Raw genomic sequence first — 17,704 nt, 5'->3', positions numbered from 1 at the left:
TCAATGAGCAGTTGTGAGCAGCACCGCCGCCATGGCAACCTCATCGGTCAGTGACATCATCCGGCCGACAGACAGACACAGGCAGGCTGAGAGAATGGGACTAAGCCCAACATGGGACACGTACTAGGAAGTAGAGGTCGAACGATTAATCGGAATGGCCGATTAATTAGGGCCGATTTCAAGTTTTCATAACAAATCGGTAATCGGTATTTTTAGCCGCCGATTTGACGAATTTTTTTTCTTCCCCCACCTTTATTTAACTAGGCAAGTCAGATTAAGAACACATTCTTATTTTCAATGACGGCCTAGGAACGGGGGTTAAAGGCCGTAATTAATTTGCCAGAATTGTACATAATTATGACATAACATTGAAGGTCGTGCAATGTAACAGGAATATTTACACTTAGGGATGCCACCCATTATTCACTGAAAGAAAAAACGTTTCGTTTTCGAAATGATAGTTTCCGGATTCGACCATATTAATGACCAAAGGCTCGTATTTCTGTGTGTTTATTATAATTAAGTCTATGATTTGATATTTGATAGAGCAGTCTGACTGAGCGATGGTAGGCAGCAGCAGGCTCGTAAGCATTCATTCAAACAGCACCTTCGTGCGTTTTGCTAGCAGCTCTTAGCAATTCTTCAAGCATTGTGCTGTTTATGACTTCAAGCCTATCAACCCCAGAGATTAGGCTGGTGTAACCGATGTGAAATGGCTAGCTAGTTAGCGGGTGCACGCTAATAGTGTTTCAAACGTCACTTGCTCTGAGACTTGGGAGTGGTTGTTCCCCTTGCTCTGCATGGGTAACGCTGCTTCGAGGGTGGCTGTTGTCGATGTGTTCCTGGTTCGAGCCCAGGTAGGAGCGAGGAGAGGGACTGAAGCTATACTGTTACACTGGCAATACTAAAGTGCATATAAGAACATCCAATAGTCAAAGGTATATGAAATACAAATGGCATAGAGAGAAATAGTCCTATAATTCCTATAATAACTACAACCTAAAACTTCTTACCTGGGAATATTGAAGACTCATGTTAAAAGGAACCACCAGCTTTCATATGTTCTCATGTTCTGAGCAAGGAACTTAACGTTAGCTTTCTTACATGGCACATATTGCACTTCTACTTTCTTCTCCAACACTTTGTTTTTGCATTATTTAAACCAAATTGAACATGTTTCATTATTTATTTGAGGCTAAATTGATTTTATTGATGTATTATATTAAGTTAAAATAAGTGTTCATTCAGTATTGTTGTAATTGTCATTATTACAAATAAATAAATAATAAATAAATAAAAATCGGGCGATTAATCGGTATCGGTTTTTTGGTCCTCCAATAATCGGTATCGGCGTTGAAAAATCATAATCGGCCGACCTCTACTAGGAAGTATAGGAACAGTGCAGTGGCCCGTGAATGGACCTCAGGCCTGTCCATCAGGGATAACTACCTATCTGGCCCCGGGCTTGCAACTGATCCCAGTTCAGCCCGTAGATAGGCCCTGCCCTTCGCGTGGCCTGGAAGCCACAACATGAGTTATCCTCATCTCCCAAACCAAAAAGAAGAGTTTCATAATTGTACAGAGACACATAGCTGCTCATTTTAATGTGGCACAAGACGGAACAAAGTGACTACCATCTTCCATTAGGTCAGCTTGGAACCACTTTTAATATGGGGAGAGATTGATGACCACTTGATGGGAATAGCACATCTGCGAAGCAACCGTTACAGCGCATGAAAGGATAGGACACACACACACACACACACTAACACACACACATCTCCTGCTAAGAACTTTGCCACTTAACTCTTTCAACCACTATAACCTGCAGAGTTCAAACCGCAGAATTAGGAAGACAGTGTAAACAAGGGATTTCAGCCACTCTCACATGGCATCCATGTTTTCAAGAGGTAGATACGTACGTGGCCCATTACAACATCAATACACATGGGCGAGTACAACACGAGGTCGTGGTTTCCTTGTGGCTAACCAAGTCTTCCCTCCCTCCCTTACAAGGAATCCTACGGCCCTCAAGCGTAACTCATTCCCCTAAAAGGATGCTGCATTTTTCCACTTCTGAGCTTCGGAATAGAGAGCCGAGGACTATTGAAAATAAAAAAAAGTTTATCATCCCAAAAAACTGGGAAATTGAAAATGAGAGAGGGAAGAAACTGGCAGTTTACACAGCTGTAGCATATTACCATCTGCCTGAGGAATGTCAGCTATTTCTGCTTTAATAGTTTCCCTAATATGACACAGAAAAGTGTCTGTGTGTGTGTGTGTGTGTGATGGGCCAGCGGAGTGATGTGATACAGGCACAGGGCCTGAAAGGAAGGGCCTTCTCCGCTATGGTCACCTGTCCAAATGAAACCGAAGAGGGCGGGGGGGGGGCAGGAGAAAGCCTTTGCACTCTCCAGGTATTAAACAGAAAAACATTGTGCTCTGGGACCTTCAGGAGCCTGTGGTGCGAGACCAGAGCGGGGCTGTGTGTGTGTTTCTATCCCTGAGATAGCAGTAGGGGGCCATATTAATAAACAGATGCCTCGAGACGCCCTGACCCTGGAATTCTGGGTAACGTAACCCTTCGCAAACAACCTTTGCCTTAGCAGCACAGCATGATCATGACTGTACAATAACACCTGTTACTGTGGACTGAGGTCTGCTATTTTACAGACCGGTGTGACGAAACTGTTCTTACCTTTAGGTGGGAAGTAGGACTTGCTCTCGGCTTTGTGGGGCCAATCCACCACCAGGTGTCCATAGCGACGGAAGCTGTTGGTGATCTCATCTACAGAAAAAAAGATGAATGAAAAACAACATGTCAACTCAGTCATAGAGCACTTTGCCATGGAAACCATTTGTCTACAAGCAGGCCACCAACGACAACAAAAATGTGTCTACTGTCTACCCTCACTGTATGCTATCAACAAAACCCAGGAAAAGAATGTATTTTTGCTTGTTTTCCAAAATGCTGTCCACTAGTCTACTGCATTAAACACGTCTTCACACTCCAGGCCAGACAGTTTCTGTTCTCACTAGGGTCATTGTACTGTGGAAACCCATAAATATTCCAAGAAGTCATGGGCACGCATTGTTCACAAACTCTGTGTGTGTGTTGTGTTCTATGTGTGTACTAGTATGTGTCTGTATGTATGTATGTATGTATGTATGTGTGTGTGTGTGTGTATATACTAGTGTGTGTTTTGTGCAAGTTTTGTGTTCTGTGTGTGTTTGCGTGTGTGTGTGTATGTCTCATGAAAGCCATATTGAGCAGTGTCACCATTCCAGATTCCCATAGTCCAACTACGCAGTCAGTCAGGCCCTCTTCACACTGTGGGATAACACACTATCACATCCGCTGCCAGACTGACTGCCAGCTCACTGCCTCAAACCCACAGAACATAACCAGTCAGTCCACAGTCCCAGAGAACCAGCTTCGTGACAGATAGCGGCATCCTACAGACACAGAACCAGCCCTTTAGCCCACTGAGCCAGGGGCTACCAGCATCTGTAGACCCTCATCGGGCTTGTAGTATCCTAGCCAGTCCAAAACCCCTACATGTACTAATGTGATGAATGTGCCATGCAGCTGATGGACATTCTATGAGGATATATAGTGATTGTACAGTAAAGTGAAGATCTGGTTGTGTGCTCTTGCCAACTTCCATGTGTGTGTGTGTGTGTGTGTGAGATGGGCCAGCGGAGTGATGTGATACAGGCACGGGGCCAGTGACCATAGGGGCTGACAAGACAACCCAAACAGATCTGACAGACAGGCAAGTGCCACTGCCGTCCGTCCGTACCTTCATCTATGTCAGGAGGAAGGCCTCCGACAAACACCTTCCTGGAGTAGCGCTCCATTCTCTCTCCGTTTTGACAGCGCGTGGGCGAGTTCAACCCCGGGGTCAGAGAGGGGTCACCGTGCCCGTCGTCCAGGAAACCGTCCTCGAACGGAAAGAGTGAAGAGCGACCTGGAAAGAGAGAGGTAGTGGGGGAGGGGGGGGGGGGAGAAATAGAGAGAGACAGGACAAGCAAGAGCAACAGGCAGAAGAAAGAGGGAAAATAGAAGGGCACAGAACGGAAGAGGAGAAGACAGGGAGGACACGAAAAGAAAGGGAGAGAAATATGTTATTAAAACCGGTAACAATAGCCTCCTTAGAGAGGAAGGTCAAAGCACCATCATGCTGCTTCATGAGCTCTCATTCTTCAAAACATTGTGGGCCTGCCTGCCTGCCCTCCTCCACCCTCGAGCCGATCCGGTTCAGTCCAATTACAAACCAGCACAGGGCCTTCATAGCCTTCTTACACCAGATGAGCCCTTGTTCCTGCGGGCCATAGGAACAAGGGGTGGAGGGTGCAGGAGGGGTGGAGAGCATTTACCACAGCAGTTGATTACCTATTACAAATGTGAGCACATAGAATAGAGATCATATTATTTTGCTATTTTCTCTGTTCTAATTCCATGGTACTGACTGAGAGGTGCTGCAGGCAGTGTCTAAAGCCTCGGATATGCGTAGGCTACTTTAAATAGAGTTGTATTTACCATGCTAACAGGTACACGGCTATAGTCTCTTTCTATGTAAGCGCACAAGAGTGGTATGTGGCGATGGAGGACTCCCCCTTTATTAGCTGTGCTGACTTGAAGATGACAACCGCCCGATTTGCTGATCGCTGAGTCATATGCTCCGTCAACATGTGGACGAATGTACTGCCAACAGCCAGACTTAAAAAAGTACTACAATTCTTAGACACAGAATAAATGCAAGCATTGCAACAACGTTGCATATGTTACCGGGGTTCCTCACCGAGTAAAGTTATGAATTAGTTGAACACTCCAAAAAAATCTGAGAAGAGTATGTCCGCAGCACCCATTTCAGCCATTCAGGACATAAACAGTTTGAGTCAGTGTACTTTCTCAATGTTTTTATGGTCTAGACTTAAACAGTTTGGCCCAAATCCAAATGGACTCGCTCTGGAACTGTCCATAATATATGGAGGGTCTATACTTGAGAATTCATTAATAATCCACAAGCAGCAGCCAATACAGTTGCCTATAGCGATACACAGGAGTAGCACAATGACTCAGAATATTAAAGAGAAAACCAAAGTTGCATTAAGCAAAATGGAATAAAAAAAAAACGTTCAAGACACTAAATGATCCGCCTCTCCTCGACATAATTACATGTCGTTTAAAAATAAAAATAACAATTTCAAAAAAGTGTATAAATGAATAGGATTTCATCCAATCACGGCACAGATGGAGGCAGATTATGTGACATTCCACTAGAACCCGGTAGCCTTGGAGAGAGAGAGAGAGAGACGCCCGTACGGAGAGAGAGCCAAGCAATTGCGCTCGTGCCTCCCGTTCATTTTGGCAAGCAGAAACAAAGTACAACTCCACACGTTACCTCTTCTGCGGCCATAGCTCCTGGCTGCTTGTGAACAGCGGAAGAGGGAGGGGGGGGAGAGAGAGAGAGAGAGAGACAGAGGGGTATGGAAAGGAGAGGGAGAGAGACAGACAGAGACATGGGTTTCGTGGGAAGACAACCAGGCAGATCATCACCAAGGCAACAGTGACACCACAGACGCAGACAGCCACACCTAATCATCAGCGATGGAGGTAGACAAGGAATCATTATGGGTTGGCTGGCAGTATCCCACAGGAAACCTGCTGCACCTACTGTACCTGAGCCGGGCTAGACTAGACTAGAGGATGATGGGCGAGGTTATAATAGGCCTAACTACTCTGAAATAGTCACCTGAAATAACGAGACCCTATAACCCAGTTTATAAATCTCAGGCAATAAACACGGACTACTACCTAAGCTCACGTTTTGCTCTAATTTCTCCCCAGCGTGAATATTCATGAATGTGAGGGATAAAGCGGCACGCAGAGACAGACAGGTGTCGTTAGTCATTACCACGAACCAGTGAAACGTTAGTGTTTATCCAGTGGGGAAATTTCCACTCACAGCTGCCCTGGATGGAGCCATGGAGGAGACAGCCTGAGTCTCAGAGTCCAGACAGAAAACGAGAGAGAGAGGAGGACTGCCCTACCAGGTGATCGGGTTGGCTGGGAGATCGCAATCTAGTGAACAGGCCCAAAAGGTACAGCAGGCAGCGATGAGACGTCGTTGCCCTTTCTCTCCATTTCATTAGTTAGCGTGTGCGTGAGCTCTCACAATAAACCTTTTGGAGAATTAGCTAGAGCTCAGGAAATACGGTAGCAAAGCACTAACATGAAAAAAAAAAACGAAACAAAATGTATTGTTTGGGGTGTGTGTGTTTTCACACGTGACCTTTCTTAACCGTCTTTAAAAACGCACCCAACACGGCTGAATAGAAGCCTTGTTGTGCCTGAGACAAAAGCAGACGGAAGGCAAACAAGGCAGACTGAGGTATTAAGAGTCTATAACGTTAATGCCAGTAGACAGTGTGTGGGTGGGGGGTGGGGGGTGAGTAATGCATCCCTAAACAGACCTTCTCACAGTCAAATGTCACAGAGAACAAAGTCTTCTCCTAAAAACCAATATGGGGGTGTCCATTGTGACGGTGCCATTGTGTGACCCCCCCCCCCCCACGGCCCCCCTCCCTCGCTCTTGACAGAAACATTGCATCCAGACCTCTTCTCTCACTGGGTTTTCATTAAAACTCGGTCTCTTCTCACCACAGAGCAGAGTTGTTCAGACCAATGTTCTCCGCATTATTCTTCCACTGTACGGGCCTTGGGGAGAGACAAAAGGCACCTAGCAACAAAGGGAAGAAGGTGGAAGAGTGGAACCCACTGATCTAGTGTAGACTAGTAAGTGGTGTTGGGAAACTGTGTCTGCGACCGTCACCCCGGTGAGGGAGAATAAGACGAGGGGGAGGATGAGAGGGAGGGAACGGCAGGAGTAGGCACAGACTCAGAAATAAGAGTGTCAGAGAGAGGAGACTTAGAAGGAAGGACGGAGAATATCTCCCGGGGAGGAGCGGTACTAGAAAACGCCTGCTAGCTTCTTGATCGATTCACAGACCTGCCCTGCTTTATCCATAAATCCACGTTGGGTGTCTCACTTCTCATCCTTCAGCTAAGCCACAAAAGCAGTGGGTAGATGTAGAAATCGTTTGGAAACCCATTCTCTGTAGTCTAGGCAAAACAATGGCGAGAAATGAAGAGTAGATTAACGTTAAACCCGCTTTCTTCACATCCAAAGCCTTGCTGTCTAAACACGGCAGACTACAGCAGCGAGCGCCAATTCTGACAGACGCCAGAGCTCCATGCAGATCTGAGACGAAGTTAAACCCTGCAGAAGAGCAGTTTAACATCGATTTGAAACGTGTTTCCCAAAGGACTGATGATGAAAAGAACAAGTTGGAGAGAACACAGACGGCACAGTGTTGTCAAGCTGTGACAGCAGTAAAATGAGTTACTATAAGCCTTGTTGGATATCTTCTCCCTTTCCATTCATCCTCTTCTCCGTTCTTTTCTCACTGCTTCCCCGCTGGCATCCCCAACCAGGCAAGTTAGGAGAACCAGGGTTGTGTTCATAAGGCCACACAACCGAAAATGCTTTGTAATGGAAAAGCGTTTAGTTTTTGCCTTAGCCCTACACCTGATTCAAATCACACTGGGTTAGAGGTAGTCCCTCCCTGTTTCAGTCTGTTTTCTCTCGATGGGTGCCTAATGAACATGACCCAGGACTCGACTAACACTCCCAGATGTTTTGAGCTGAGCTCCACCAGTCACCATGGACACCCCAATCCTCTCTCCTGTCAATGAAATTGGCAAGGCTGAAAGAAAGAGCCTTTTGACAACTCACTGTCTAAAAACTGAACAGAGGGAGAAAAATTGATTTTCTGACATTTCTGAAATATGAGGATTTTTTTCTCTCTCTTGGAGAAGGAAAATTGAAAAACTCTTGCTGCCGGCCTCACCTCGAGCCTGTGTGGACCAAACCCTGTGATCTCTTCCACATGGTACGACGCGGGCAGGTCGTACCATGTGGGCTGTTTGCCATCTGCTAGGTGGTACGGGGGTGGGGGTCTAGGCTTACAGACGGTATTTGACAGTGGTTCCTCCCTGCTCTGCGCTGAGAGAGGGGTCCACCCTGGGTTTATGGTGTCCGAGGGTAACAGTTGAAAAGGGGTGCGAGGTGGGATTAGCATCGGTATGGGTATGGGCCCTGTGGTGATCCTCGCCCCAACCCTAGCAGCAAGGGAATATCCCGAGTCATCCTGCATAGGTGCGTTAAGATCACACTACTTCTGAATAGGTTTCTGTCGTTCGTTTCCATGAACTAGAGAAGCAACACAATGGCACCACTTAAGTGGCCACAATTAAAGCAAAAACACACACACCCATAATAACATAGTAACATGGAGGGATAAGGATTGTGTACGTTTCGAAATGCTACTCACTGTTCAACGGCATGATGTGATCTGCTCCGGGGTGATGAAAGTTCAGACCCATGCGTCCTGGAGAGAAACAAGAGATGACAGGTTATAACCCTACATAACAGCATCTCATACGCAACAAAACACTCACCACGTTCCGTGTCAGCACAAAACATGGGAACGCTGACACGAAACCCAGAACTTAGGTGAATGTTCTGAGGGGACAACATATGTCGCATACAACGTTACATGCTAAAGTACACGTTATACTGTCGACATAACCTGGTAAAAAGACGCCCACAGAAAATAAAAAGGTTGCGTCGTTGAGAAACCAAACCAGGGCAAACGTGTGTGATAAACAGCATAAAGATTTTGGCTGGGCTATGGAAAACAGTCATTCAATTCTCTCGCTTCTCCTGTGTCGCATCTCTCACACACAAACAACGGACAGTCCAACACAAAGAATGCGAAAGAGCATGCGTTCTGCTCTGGTGACAAGAGTGTGGTGTGGACATGCCCAGACATCCTCCACACCAACCAGGGAAAGGACTTCCTGGTACAAACTGTAGTACATCTCCCTCCTTCTGGCTCGGTCTCTTCCATACACACACACACGGCCAAGCTCATCTCAAGCAGCAAATAAGAAAGTTGATCACTGATGCACCCTGGGTACGTCATGATGACACGACTTCCATGAAACAAGAGAAGGAGTAAAATGGCACCTGTCAAGGCCACAATAAAAGCACACAGTGCAGAATGTTTCATAGTGAACAGTTGAGTTATGAGTCACCGTAGCCAAAGACAAATGAGCATCCATTTTTTAAGTGACACTTTCGATTCCACAGTCCTTCCTTTCAACAACACTAAACTACTGGCTGGTTTGCAAACACATGAGCAGCAAAACGCTGCCATGGACAGAGTTTGGGAGTTCATATAAGGAAAGAAATGGTGCAGCAAGTCAACCATGCCTCTAAATGGCAGATATTTCTACATCCATTACCCAACAGAAAACGTGCATACGAACGTGTTGGCTCCAACAGGGCAACATGTTTCAACACAGTGCTAAACATCTGCACTTAGTCTGTACAGTATGTCTACAAAGCAAAGGGTAATGGCAGGGGTAGACATCTTGGTTTACCGAGAGGGTGTCTATATATAGAGAGAAACCTGAGAGAGACTGGGCAGCCGTGTTGCAAGCTGGAACGGCGCAAACAACACGTCAAAAAGTTTCAAAACTAAGCCGAAGCAGACAGCTAAAAGCGTTTCAACAGTTTAGACCAGGGTCGTACACATTAGGGCAGAAAGTAGCAAACCGCTCAGAGACGGAAAGCGAAAATGTGCGTTTCTTATTGGACCAGTTGAGGTATAGTTCCTTTCGTTTTCAGTCCGTATTCTTCCGTTTAGTGCTTAATAAATATGGCCCAGTCCTCCTCCTAGGCGGTGAAACTTGGAGTGATCTCTGGGTGAAAACAAGAGAGAGGGGGAGGAGACAGTGCAGCCCATCCAACAGATCAACAGATGAGAGCGAATGTGGATTTCCTCACAGTTCTCAACGAGTCATAATCCTGCATGAGAACAGAGGGGCTTATATGGCAATCCTTTGCATAGTCAATCCTGTAAAAGAGCGAGTGTGTGCACGCACACACACACACCGAGTCAATTTTCACCCTCTCCCTCTCCCCTACTGCTATTTCTAACTGAATGAGAGCATGTTTTGGCTATCTCGAGTGAAGAAATCTTATTGGCTGTGCCAGCATCACCGTATTGTGACGCGCCTGAGCGAGCATGTTGTGTTACTTGTCAAAAAGGTTGGCAAAAAAATATTCTAAATCGATATAGTCGGACTCAGTAGGCCAGAGGACAAAGCCACATTCTTTCTCCCAAACGGTAAACCATGTCAGATGGAAGATAGCGACTTGGTATAACAACATCCCTGACTCATACTCTACAATACAATGTGTGGTTTGGTTTGAAATGTGGCGAGACACTCAATAGGAACCACAATGTGCCATGTCTTCAGGTACAATATTATGGATTTGCAAACCTTTTCACAATGTACAGTACAACTGACAAATGTTCACAGCATTACTGGAGTGTTAGGTCTCAGCCAACACGGAATATATATCCAGTCCCCTAGCTCTAACTGCACTGGGAGGAGAGCGATGTGATGCCTCCATTTTGCCTCTTAAATAGCCGGGGTCCATGGTGGTCCTACCTAAACCAGGGTTGTATTCATTAGGGAACACCGTAGCAAAATGTTTTGTTACGGTAGGATAAAATGACAGTTTCTTATTGGAAACGTTCAGGTACTCCATCCCCGTTTGTCTGTTATCTTCCGTTTGGTGCCTAATAAATACCTCCCAGGCATTCTAGTGGTGACAAAATGGACAGTCGCTCCCAAAAGCCCTAAAATAGCTCTGGGCCTGTGCCATCTGCTTCCCCAGCTCAGTGGCGTGGCCTCAGGGCAGCGCAGTGGCGTGGCCTCAGGGCAGCTCAGTGGCGTGGCCTCAGGGCAGCTCAGTGGCGTGGCCTCAGGGCGCTGGGCTGGTGACATTTCCTCACCGAGGGCTTGGGCGGGGGGGTTCTGGAAATGCATGCCATTCACTTCCTTCAGAACAAAGCCAGTAAGTCCCCAGTCCCGGTACTTCTGATGAACAATGACCTTATTGGGTTGCAACTACATAACATTGGGCTGAGGAGTACTGGTTAACTGGACAGAGTAATAGACTAGCGTCTTCATCTCTCCAAACCACCGCTGATGTTTACGCTGAAACTTCCCCAGACTAGCTCTTAGGAAAGGCTAGGTGTGTTTGGTTTAGCCTAAATGGACTGGTTTTCATTGGGCTGCATTTAGAGAAGCATTGTACAGCATATTATGCTCCTAAAGGGTTAACCTTCCTCTAGATTCCATGAGGTGCTCATCAGCCATTGCTTCACACCTGGAATTCTCTCTGACTCTACCTCAGCCACGTTTTTCAACCTCTGTTCCACATTAAAAAACATATTAAAGCTCCTCAATAACTGCCTTTGGAAAAAGCCAGAGCAGCAGTTACGGGGAGGACTGGCAAGTCAACGGGGAGGTGTGGAAATGTTAACCCAGCCGACAAAAACACCTTGAGACTAGAGGATGAGGTCTCACACTCAGGCTACTGGCAATGAAAAGCAACTCCCCTACTGTCTGAAAACCACAAAGGACAAATGTCAGCTTTATTTACCCGAGATGTTTCCGGAACAGAAAGAGACATCTTTCTCTACAAAAAAAAAACAAATCAAGAATACACTCAAAAGAAAGGCCAACAGAATAAGACTATAAGACTGTTTTTCATCAAAGCTCATCTCATCAACTACTGCTGGTAGAGGCTGGATGGACAAAGGCTTAACTAAGCTAATGGAGCTAGAGGGTGTGTGTGTGTGTGTGTGTGTGTGTGTGTGTGTGTGTGTGTGTGTGTGTGTGTGTGTGTGTGTGTGTGTCTAACCTTTACCACTGCCAACAAAGCTTAGAAAGTATTCTAACCTCATCTCCCGACAATGACTGTTGAAAGTGCAGAATGTTCTTGGTGTCGGCGATTTGAGCAAATGTTTTATTTTCATTTAACTAGGAAAGTCAGTTAAGAACAAATTCTTATTTACAATGACGGCACCTTCAAATGATTGAAGGTGCACATTTGAGTTAGCCTTTATTTTTCTGGACTAGGTCAAGCTCAGTTTTAAAATCGGTCAGCCAGGCCAAAAAAAGGGCCTGATTGTCTGGGTGACCTTTCAACGCCCTTTTACCTCAGGGTCAGGCTGCTGTGACATCTCTCTGACCCAAACGAAACAGCATTCACTGCCCTTTCCCCTTCATTATCTTACCCCATCTGTTAACTCTGAAGTTGTAGCTTCCCTCCTGATAAAACCTGACCCTTGACTCCCATATTGACCTTTAAAAATCAACAAACACCACTGCTCAGTGGATCTGTACTCAACCCTCTCCGTTATTGGTTTGGTGATGTCACCCGGCAGGCCAAAACTCAATCCAACAAAAACAGGCTGAAATATATACTGAAATGGCATTATCATCATTTCAAAGTATCATTCCAACATCAGCGTAGAAATATACATATATAAGAAATATAAAAACACAGGAAAATCACGTTCTTGACGGCACTGGGCCTTTAAACTAGTTGAGATGAGTATTTACAGTTAGAAGACTAGTGGAAAGTCTTCCCAGGAGAGTGGAGGCTGTTATAGCAGTAAAGAGGGGACCAAGTCCATTAATGCCCATGATTTTGGAATGAGATGCTCCACGAGCAGGTGTCCACCTACATTTGGTGGTGTAGTGTATGTTTAAGCGTACATGACTGTTGGGAGTGCGGTTGCCATACCTTCAGCTCCCAGGTGCAGCAGAGCTGACACACTAAAGATGTTGCAGCAGATGTCTTGACCACACTCTGGCTGTTGTCCGGACAGCGGTAGCGCTGGAAGGTAGAGAACGACCAATATAGATTTTTTTTTAGGGCCGACGCCAACACCGATTTTTTTGGGGGGTCAAGGAGGCGGACGGCCGATATTTTAGGCCATTGCAAACAATAAATGTGACTTTTGTTTTGACCAATCTAACTACATAACACAACGATAATACTTTATTTGAGTGGTACGTCTCTTGATGAACTGGGTAAATGAAGATGACTTGGACCTATTCAACTGAACGTTTATTCAATAGGAGTGTGTGACGGCATTGACTCTTTTTTAGCTCGTTTTGGCTAAACCAGTGGAGTCCACAGATGACAAACAAACCGTTTGCGGACTTATTAGCCTACTGATCAACAAGGTCTGCATAGAAGCAAGAGGCTACACGTCTCTGCACACTGACGAAATGCACGTTAATTCAAACGTCCCTCAATAAAAACGCTAAACGCACAACAGCCCATTTCTAAAAGCGACAACGGAATTTGTTTGTAGCTAAGGCATACAGTCACGTTTGTAAGATCATGTGAGGCAGACCTGCTGAGCAGATTGTGTGTGTGTGTGTGTGTTCAGCGTACTGACATGAGTGCTTTGAATAGTGCCTGATTTGCATGTGGCAGTAACACACACACACACACACACACACACACACGTACGTCTACGGAGCAGTTCCTCCCGTGTCAGAGTAATCAGAATGTGTGTTTGTGTGTGAGGAGGACTGTGTGTGCCATAACCACAGCGTGGTGGCTTGCAGTCTGTTGCCAGGCTCAGACTCCTGGTGTTTTTCCAGGCCGAGCGGAGGAACCGTGGCGCGGGGGAAAGCCTAACTACTGACTCTCCACACGTGAGCTAAGCTGACCCAATTTCGGGACTCACTTCATGCGCTCCAGTGTGGAGCAACAACAAGAAAAAAAGGACCCGTTTGTTCACGATATCCCAGCCCGGCACCCCTCCCTTTGAAAACAGAGTGTAAATTCCCCGTGCGTGCCATTCCGATCTGATTCATCAGCATTCAGGAGTTAAAGAGGATCACAAGAATGGAGTAACAGTCAATCCCCCTCCCATTCCCTCTCTCTGGGCTGACTCCTCTTCAAACACTCACAGTCAACACTATAGTCTCGCCATTCTCACCGTCATGGTCAGGAAGAGAGGGGTTCACATTCACACCCTCTGTCCAACCCCCCCCCCGCCCATTCTCATAATCACCCGGCCTCCTCTCTCATTCTCACACATGATTGGAATCCCAAACAACACAATGGTCGGGGTACAAAATGCTAGGTATGAGAGAAAAGTATTTGAAAGAACACTACTATTGTCAGCATGATAGTTTAGATTGGGGGGGGGGCACAATTCTTCCTCACTTTGAAATAATAACAAAGGAAAAGGATATAGACCTCGGTGGCTGTCCTTTAGCCTGGTCCCAGATCAGTTTGTGCCATCTTGCTAACTTCTCTGATCAGTGTCAATGACCGTTGGCAAGACAGCACAAAAAGATCTAGGACCAAGCTAGCTGTCCTGTGCCTTGCTGTATTAGACCAGCGCTATGGGCAGCCTCAGCCAATAGAGCCAAAGGAGGGGGACACCAACAGGGAAGACCTGCTCTGAGACAGGGCTAGTGGCAGCACGCCTCTCTGAAGGCAGCCCACGCTGTTGACACGAAGACTGGGAGTAAACAGTGATGGGGCATGAATGTTGAACCATCTGGCTGGGACTCAGCCTTCCACTCGCTCTCTCGCTCTCTCTCTCCAGTCTCCCTCGCTCCCTCTCTCTCCAGTCTCGCTCGCTCGCTCCCTCTCTCTCCAGTCTCGCTCGCTCGCTCCCTCCCTCTCCAGTCTCGCTCGCTCGCTCCCTCCCTCTCCAGTCTCGCTCGCTCGCTCGCTCCCCTCTCCAGTCTCGCTCGCTCGCTCCCTCTCCAGTCTCGCTCGCTCGCTCGCTCCCTCTCCAGTCTCGCTCGCTCGCTCGCTCCCGCTCCAGTCTCGCTCGCTCGCTCCCTCGCTCTCCAGTCTCGCTCGCTCGCTCGCTCCCTCTCCAGTCTCGCTCGCTCGCTCGCTCCCTCTCCAGTCTCGCTCGCTCGCTCGCTCCCGCTCCAGTCTCGCTCGCTCGCTCGCTCCCGCTCCAGTCTCGCTCGCTCGCTCCCGCTCCAGTCTCGCTCGCTCGCTCGCTCCCGCTCCAGTCTCGCTTCGCTCGCTCGCTCCCGCTCCAGTCTCGCTCGCTCGCTCGCTCCCTCTCCAGTCTCGCTCGCTCGCTCCCTCTCCAGTCTCGCTCGCTCGCTCGCTCGCTCCCTCTCCAGTCTCGCTCGCTCGCTCCCTCCCTCTCCAGTCTCGCTCGCTCGCTCCCTCCCTCTCCAGTCTCGCTCGCTCGCTCCCTCCCTCTCCAGTCTCGCTCGCTCGCTCCCTCTCTCTCCAGTCTCGCTCGCTCGCTCCAGTCTCGCTCTCTCTCTCCAGTCTCGCTCGCTCGCTCCCTCTCTCTCCAGTCTCGCTCGCTCCCTCTCTCTCCAGTCTGTCTCGCTCGCTCGCTCCCTCTCTCTCCAGTCTGTCTCGCTCGCTCGCTCCCTCTCTCTCCAGTCTGGCTCGCTCGCTCGCTCCCTCTCTCTCTCTCCAGTCTCGCTCGCTCGCTCCCTCTCTCTCTCTCCAGTCTCGCTCGCTTCGCTCCCTCTCTCTCTCTCCAGTCTCGCTCGCTCGCTCCCTCTCCAGTCTCGCTCGCTCGCTCGCTCCCTCTCTGCTCGCTCGCTCGCTCGCTCCCTCTCTCTCCAGTCTCGCTCGCTCCCTCTCTCTCCAGTCTCGCTCGCTCGCTCCCCTCTCTCTCAGTCTCGCTCGCTCCCTCTCTCTCTCAGTCTCGCTCGCTCGCTCGCTCCCTCTCTCTCCAGTCTCGCTCGCTCGCTCCCTCTCTCTCCAGTCTCGCTCGCTCGCTCCTCTCTCTCCAGTCTCGCTCGCTCCCTCTCTCTCCAGTCTCGCTCCTCTCTCTCTCGCTCGCTCTCTCTCTCGCTCGCTCCTCTCTCTCTCGCTCTCTCGCTCGCTCTCTCGCTCGCTCGCTCCCTCTCTCTCGCTCGCTCGCTCCCTCTCTCTCAGTCTCGCTCGCTCCCTCTCTCTCCAGTCTCGCTCGCTCCTCTCTCTCTCAGTCTCGCTCGCTCGCTCCCTCCTCTCTCTCTCAGTCTCGCTCGCTCGCTCCCTCCCTCCCTCTCTCTCCAGTCTCGCTCGCTCGCTCCCTCCCCTCCCTCTCTCTCCAGTCTCGCTCGCTCCCCCTCGCTCCCTCGCTCCTCCCTCCCTCTCTCTCAGTCTCGCTCGCTCACTCGCTCCCTCCCTCTCTCTCCAGTCTCGCTCGCTCGCTCGCTCGCTCCCTCCCTCTCTCTCCGGCCTCGCTCGCTCGCTCGCTCCCTCCCTCCCTCTCTCTCCAGTCTCGCTCGCTCCCTCCCTCCCTCTCTCTCCAGTCTCGCTCGCTCGCTCGCTCCCTCCTCTCTCTCCAGTCTCGCTCGCTCGCTCCCTCCCTCCCTCTCTCTCCAGTCTCGCTCGCTCGCTCCCTCCCTCTCTCTCCAGTCTCGCTCGCTCGCTCGCTCCCTCCCTCTCTCTCCAGTCTCCCTCGCTCTCTCTCACTACTCCCTCGCTCTCTCTCCAGTCTCCCTCGCTCTCTCTCTCTCTCCAGTCTCCCTCGCTCTCCCTCTCTCCCCAGTCTCCCTCGCTCTCTCTCTCCAGTCTCCCTCGCTCTCTCTCTCCAGTCTCCCTCGCTCTCTCTCCAGTCTCCCTCGCTCTCTCTCTCCAGTCTCCCTCGCTCTCTCTCTCCAGTCTCCCTCGCTCTCTCTCCAGTCTCCCTCGCTCTCTCTCCAGTCTCCCTCGCTCTCTCCAGTCTCCCTCGCTCTCTCTCTCCAGTCTCCCCCGCTCTCTCTCTCTCCAGTCTCCCCCGCTCTCTCTCTCTCCAGCCTCCCTCGCTCTCTCTCCAGTCTCCCTCGCCCTCTCTCCAGTCTCCCTCGCCCTCTCTCCAGTCTCCCTCGCCCGCTCTCCAGTCTCCCTCGCTCTCTCTCTCTCCAGTCTCCCTCGCTCTCTCTCTCCAGTCTCCCTCGCTCTCTCTCCAGTCTCCCTCGCTCTCTCTCTCTAGTCTCCCTCGCTCTCTCTCCACAGTCTCCCTCGCTCTCTCTCCAGTCTCCCTCGCTCTCTCTCTCTAGTCTCCCTCGCTCTCTCTCCACAGTCTCCCTCGCTTTCTCTCTCAGTCTCCCTCGCTCTCTCTCTCCAGTCTCCCTCGCTCTTCTCCCTCGCTCTCTCTCCAGTCTCCCTCGCTCTCTCTCCATCTCCCTCGCTCTCTCTCCAGTCTCCCTCGCTCTCTCTCCAGTCTCCCTCGCTCTCTCTCCAGTCTCCCTCGCTCTCTCTCCAGTCTCGCTCGCTCTCTCTCTCAGTCTCGCTCGCTCGCTCCCTCTCTCTCTCAGTCTGGCTCGCTCGCTCGCTCGCTCCCTCTCTCTCCAGTCTCGCTCGCTCCCTCTCTCTCAGTCTCGCTCGCTCCTCTCTCTCTCAGTCTCGCTCGCTCCCTCTCTCCAGTCTCGCTCGCTCGCTCGCTCCCTCTCTCTCCAGTCTCTCGCTCGCTCCCTCTCTCTCTCAGTCTCTCGCTCGCTCCCCTCTCTCGCTCGCTCGCTCCTCTCTCTCGCTCGCTGCCTCCTCTCTCTCGCTCGCTGCTCCCTCTCGCTCGCTCCCTCTCTCTCGCTCCTCTCTCTCTCGCTCGCTCCTCTCTCTCGCTCGCTCGCTCCCTCTCTCTCTCGCTCGCTCCTCTCTCTCCAGTCTCGCTCGCTCCCTCTCTCTCCAGTCTCGCTCGCTCGCTCCCTCTCTCTCCAGTCTCGCTCGCTCGCTCCCTCCCTCCTCTCTCTCCAGTCTCGCTCGCTCGCTCCCTCCCTCCCTCTCTC

The 17,704-nt window shown here is 49.6% G+C and overlaps 1 protein-coding gene across 9 annotated transcripts in view; it reads right to left on the bottom strand.

The window, feature by feature from the left end:
* Positions 1 to 17,704, bottom strand: part of cpeb3 (cytoplasmic polyadenylation element binding protein 3) — a 78,113-nt gene that overhangs the window by 23,303 nt on the left and 37,106 nt on the right. For 6 of the 9 annotated variants that reach the window (XM_014199958.2, XM_014200004.2, XM_014199977.2 and 3 more), the window contains exons 4-7: positions 8,401 to 8,457; positions 5,409 to 5,432; positions 3,804 to 3,971; positions 2,699 to 2,788 (exon numbers count right to left, since the gene is read on the bottom strand). In XM_014199958.2, the coding sequence (XP_014055433.1) occupies positions 2,699 to 2,788; positions 3,804 to 3,971; positions 5,409 to 5,432; positions 8,401 to 8,457 (339 nt within the window). Of the gene's footprint in view, positions 1 to 2,698; positions 2,789 to 3,803; positions 3,972 to 5,408; positions 5,433 to 8,400; positions 8,458 to 12,740; positions 14,593 to 17,704 lie in introns of those variants that run through there. The other 3 variants (XM_014199966.2, XM_014200007.2, XM_045719528.1) reach the window with 2 other exon arrangements.

The sequence above is a fragment of the Salmo salar genome, chromosome ssa01 (genome assembly GCF_905237065.1).
Source record: "Salmo salar chromosome ssa01, Ssal_v3.1, whole genome shotgun sequence".
Lineage (NCBI taxonomy): Eukaryota > Metazoa > Chordata > Actinopteri > Salmoniformes > Salmonidae > Salmo > Salmo salar.
This window is presented reverse-complemented; position numbering and strand designations above follow the sequence as displayed.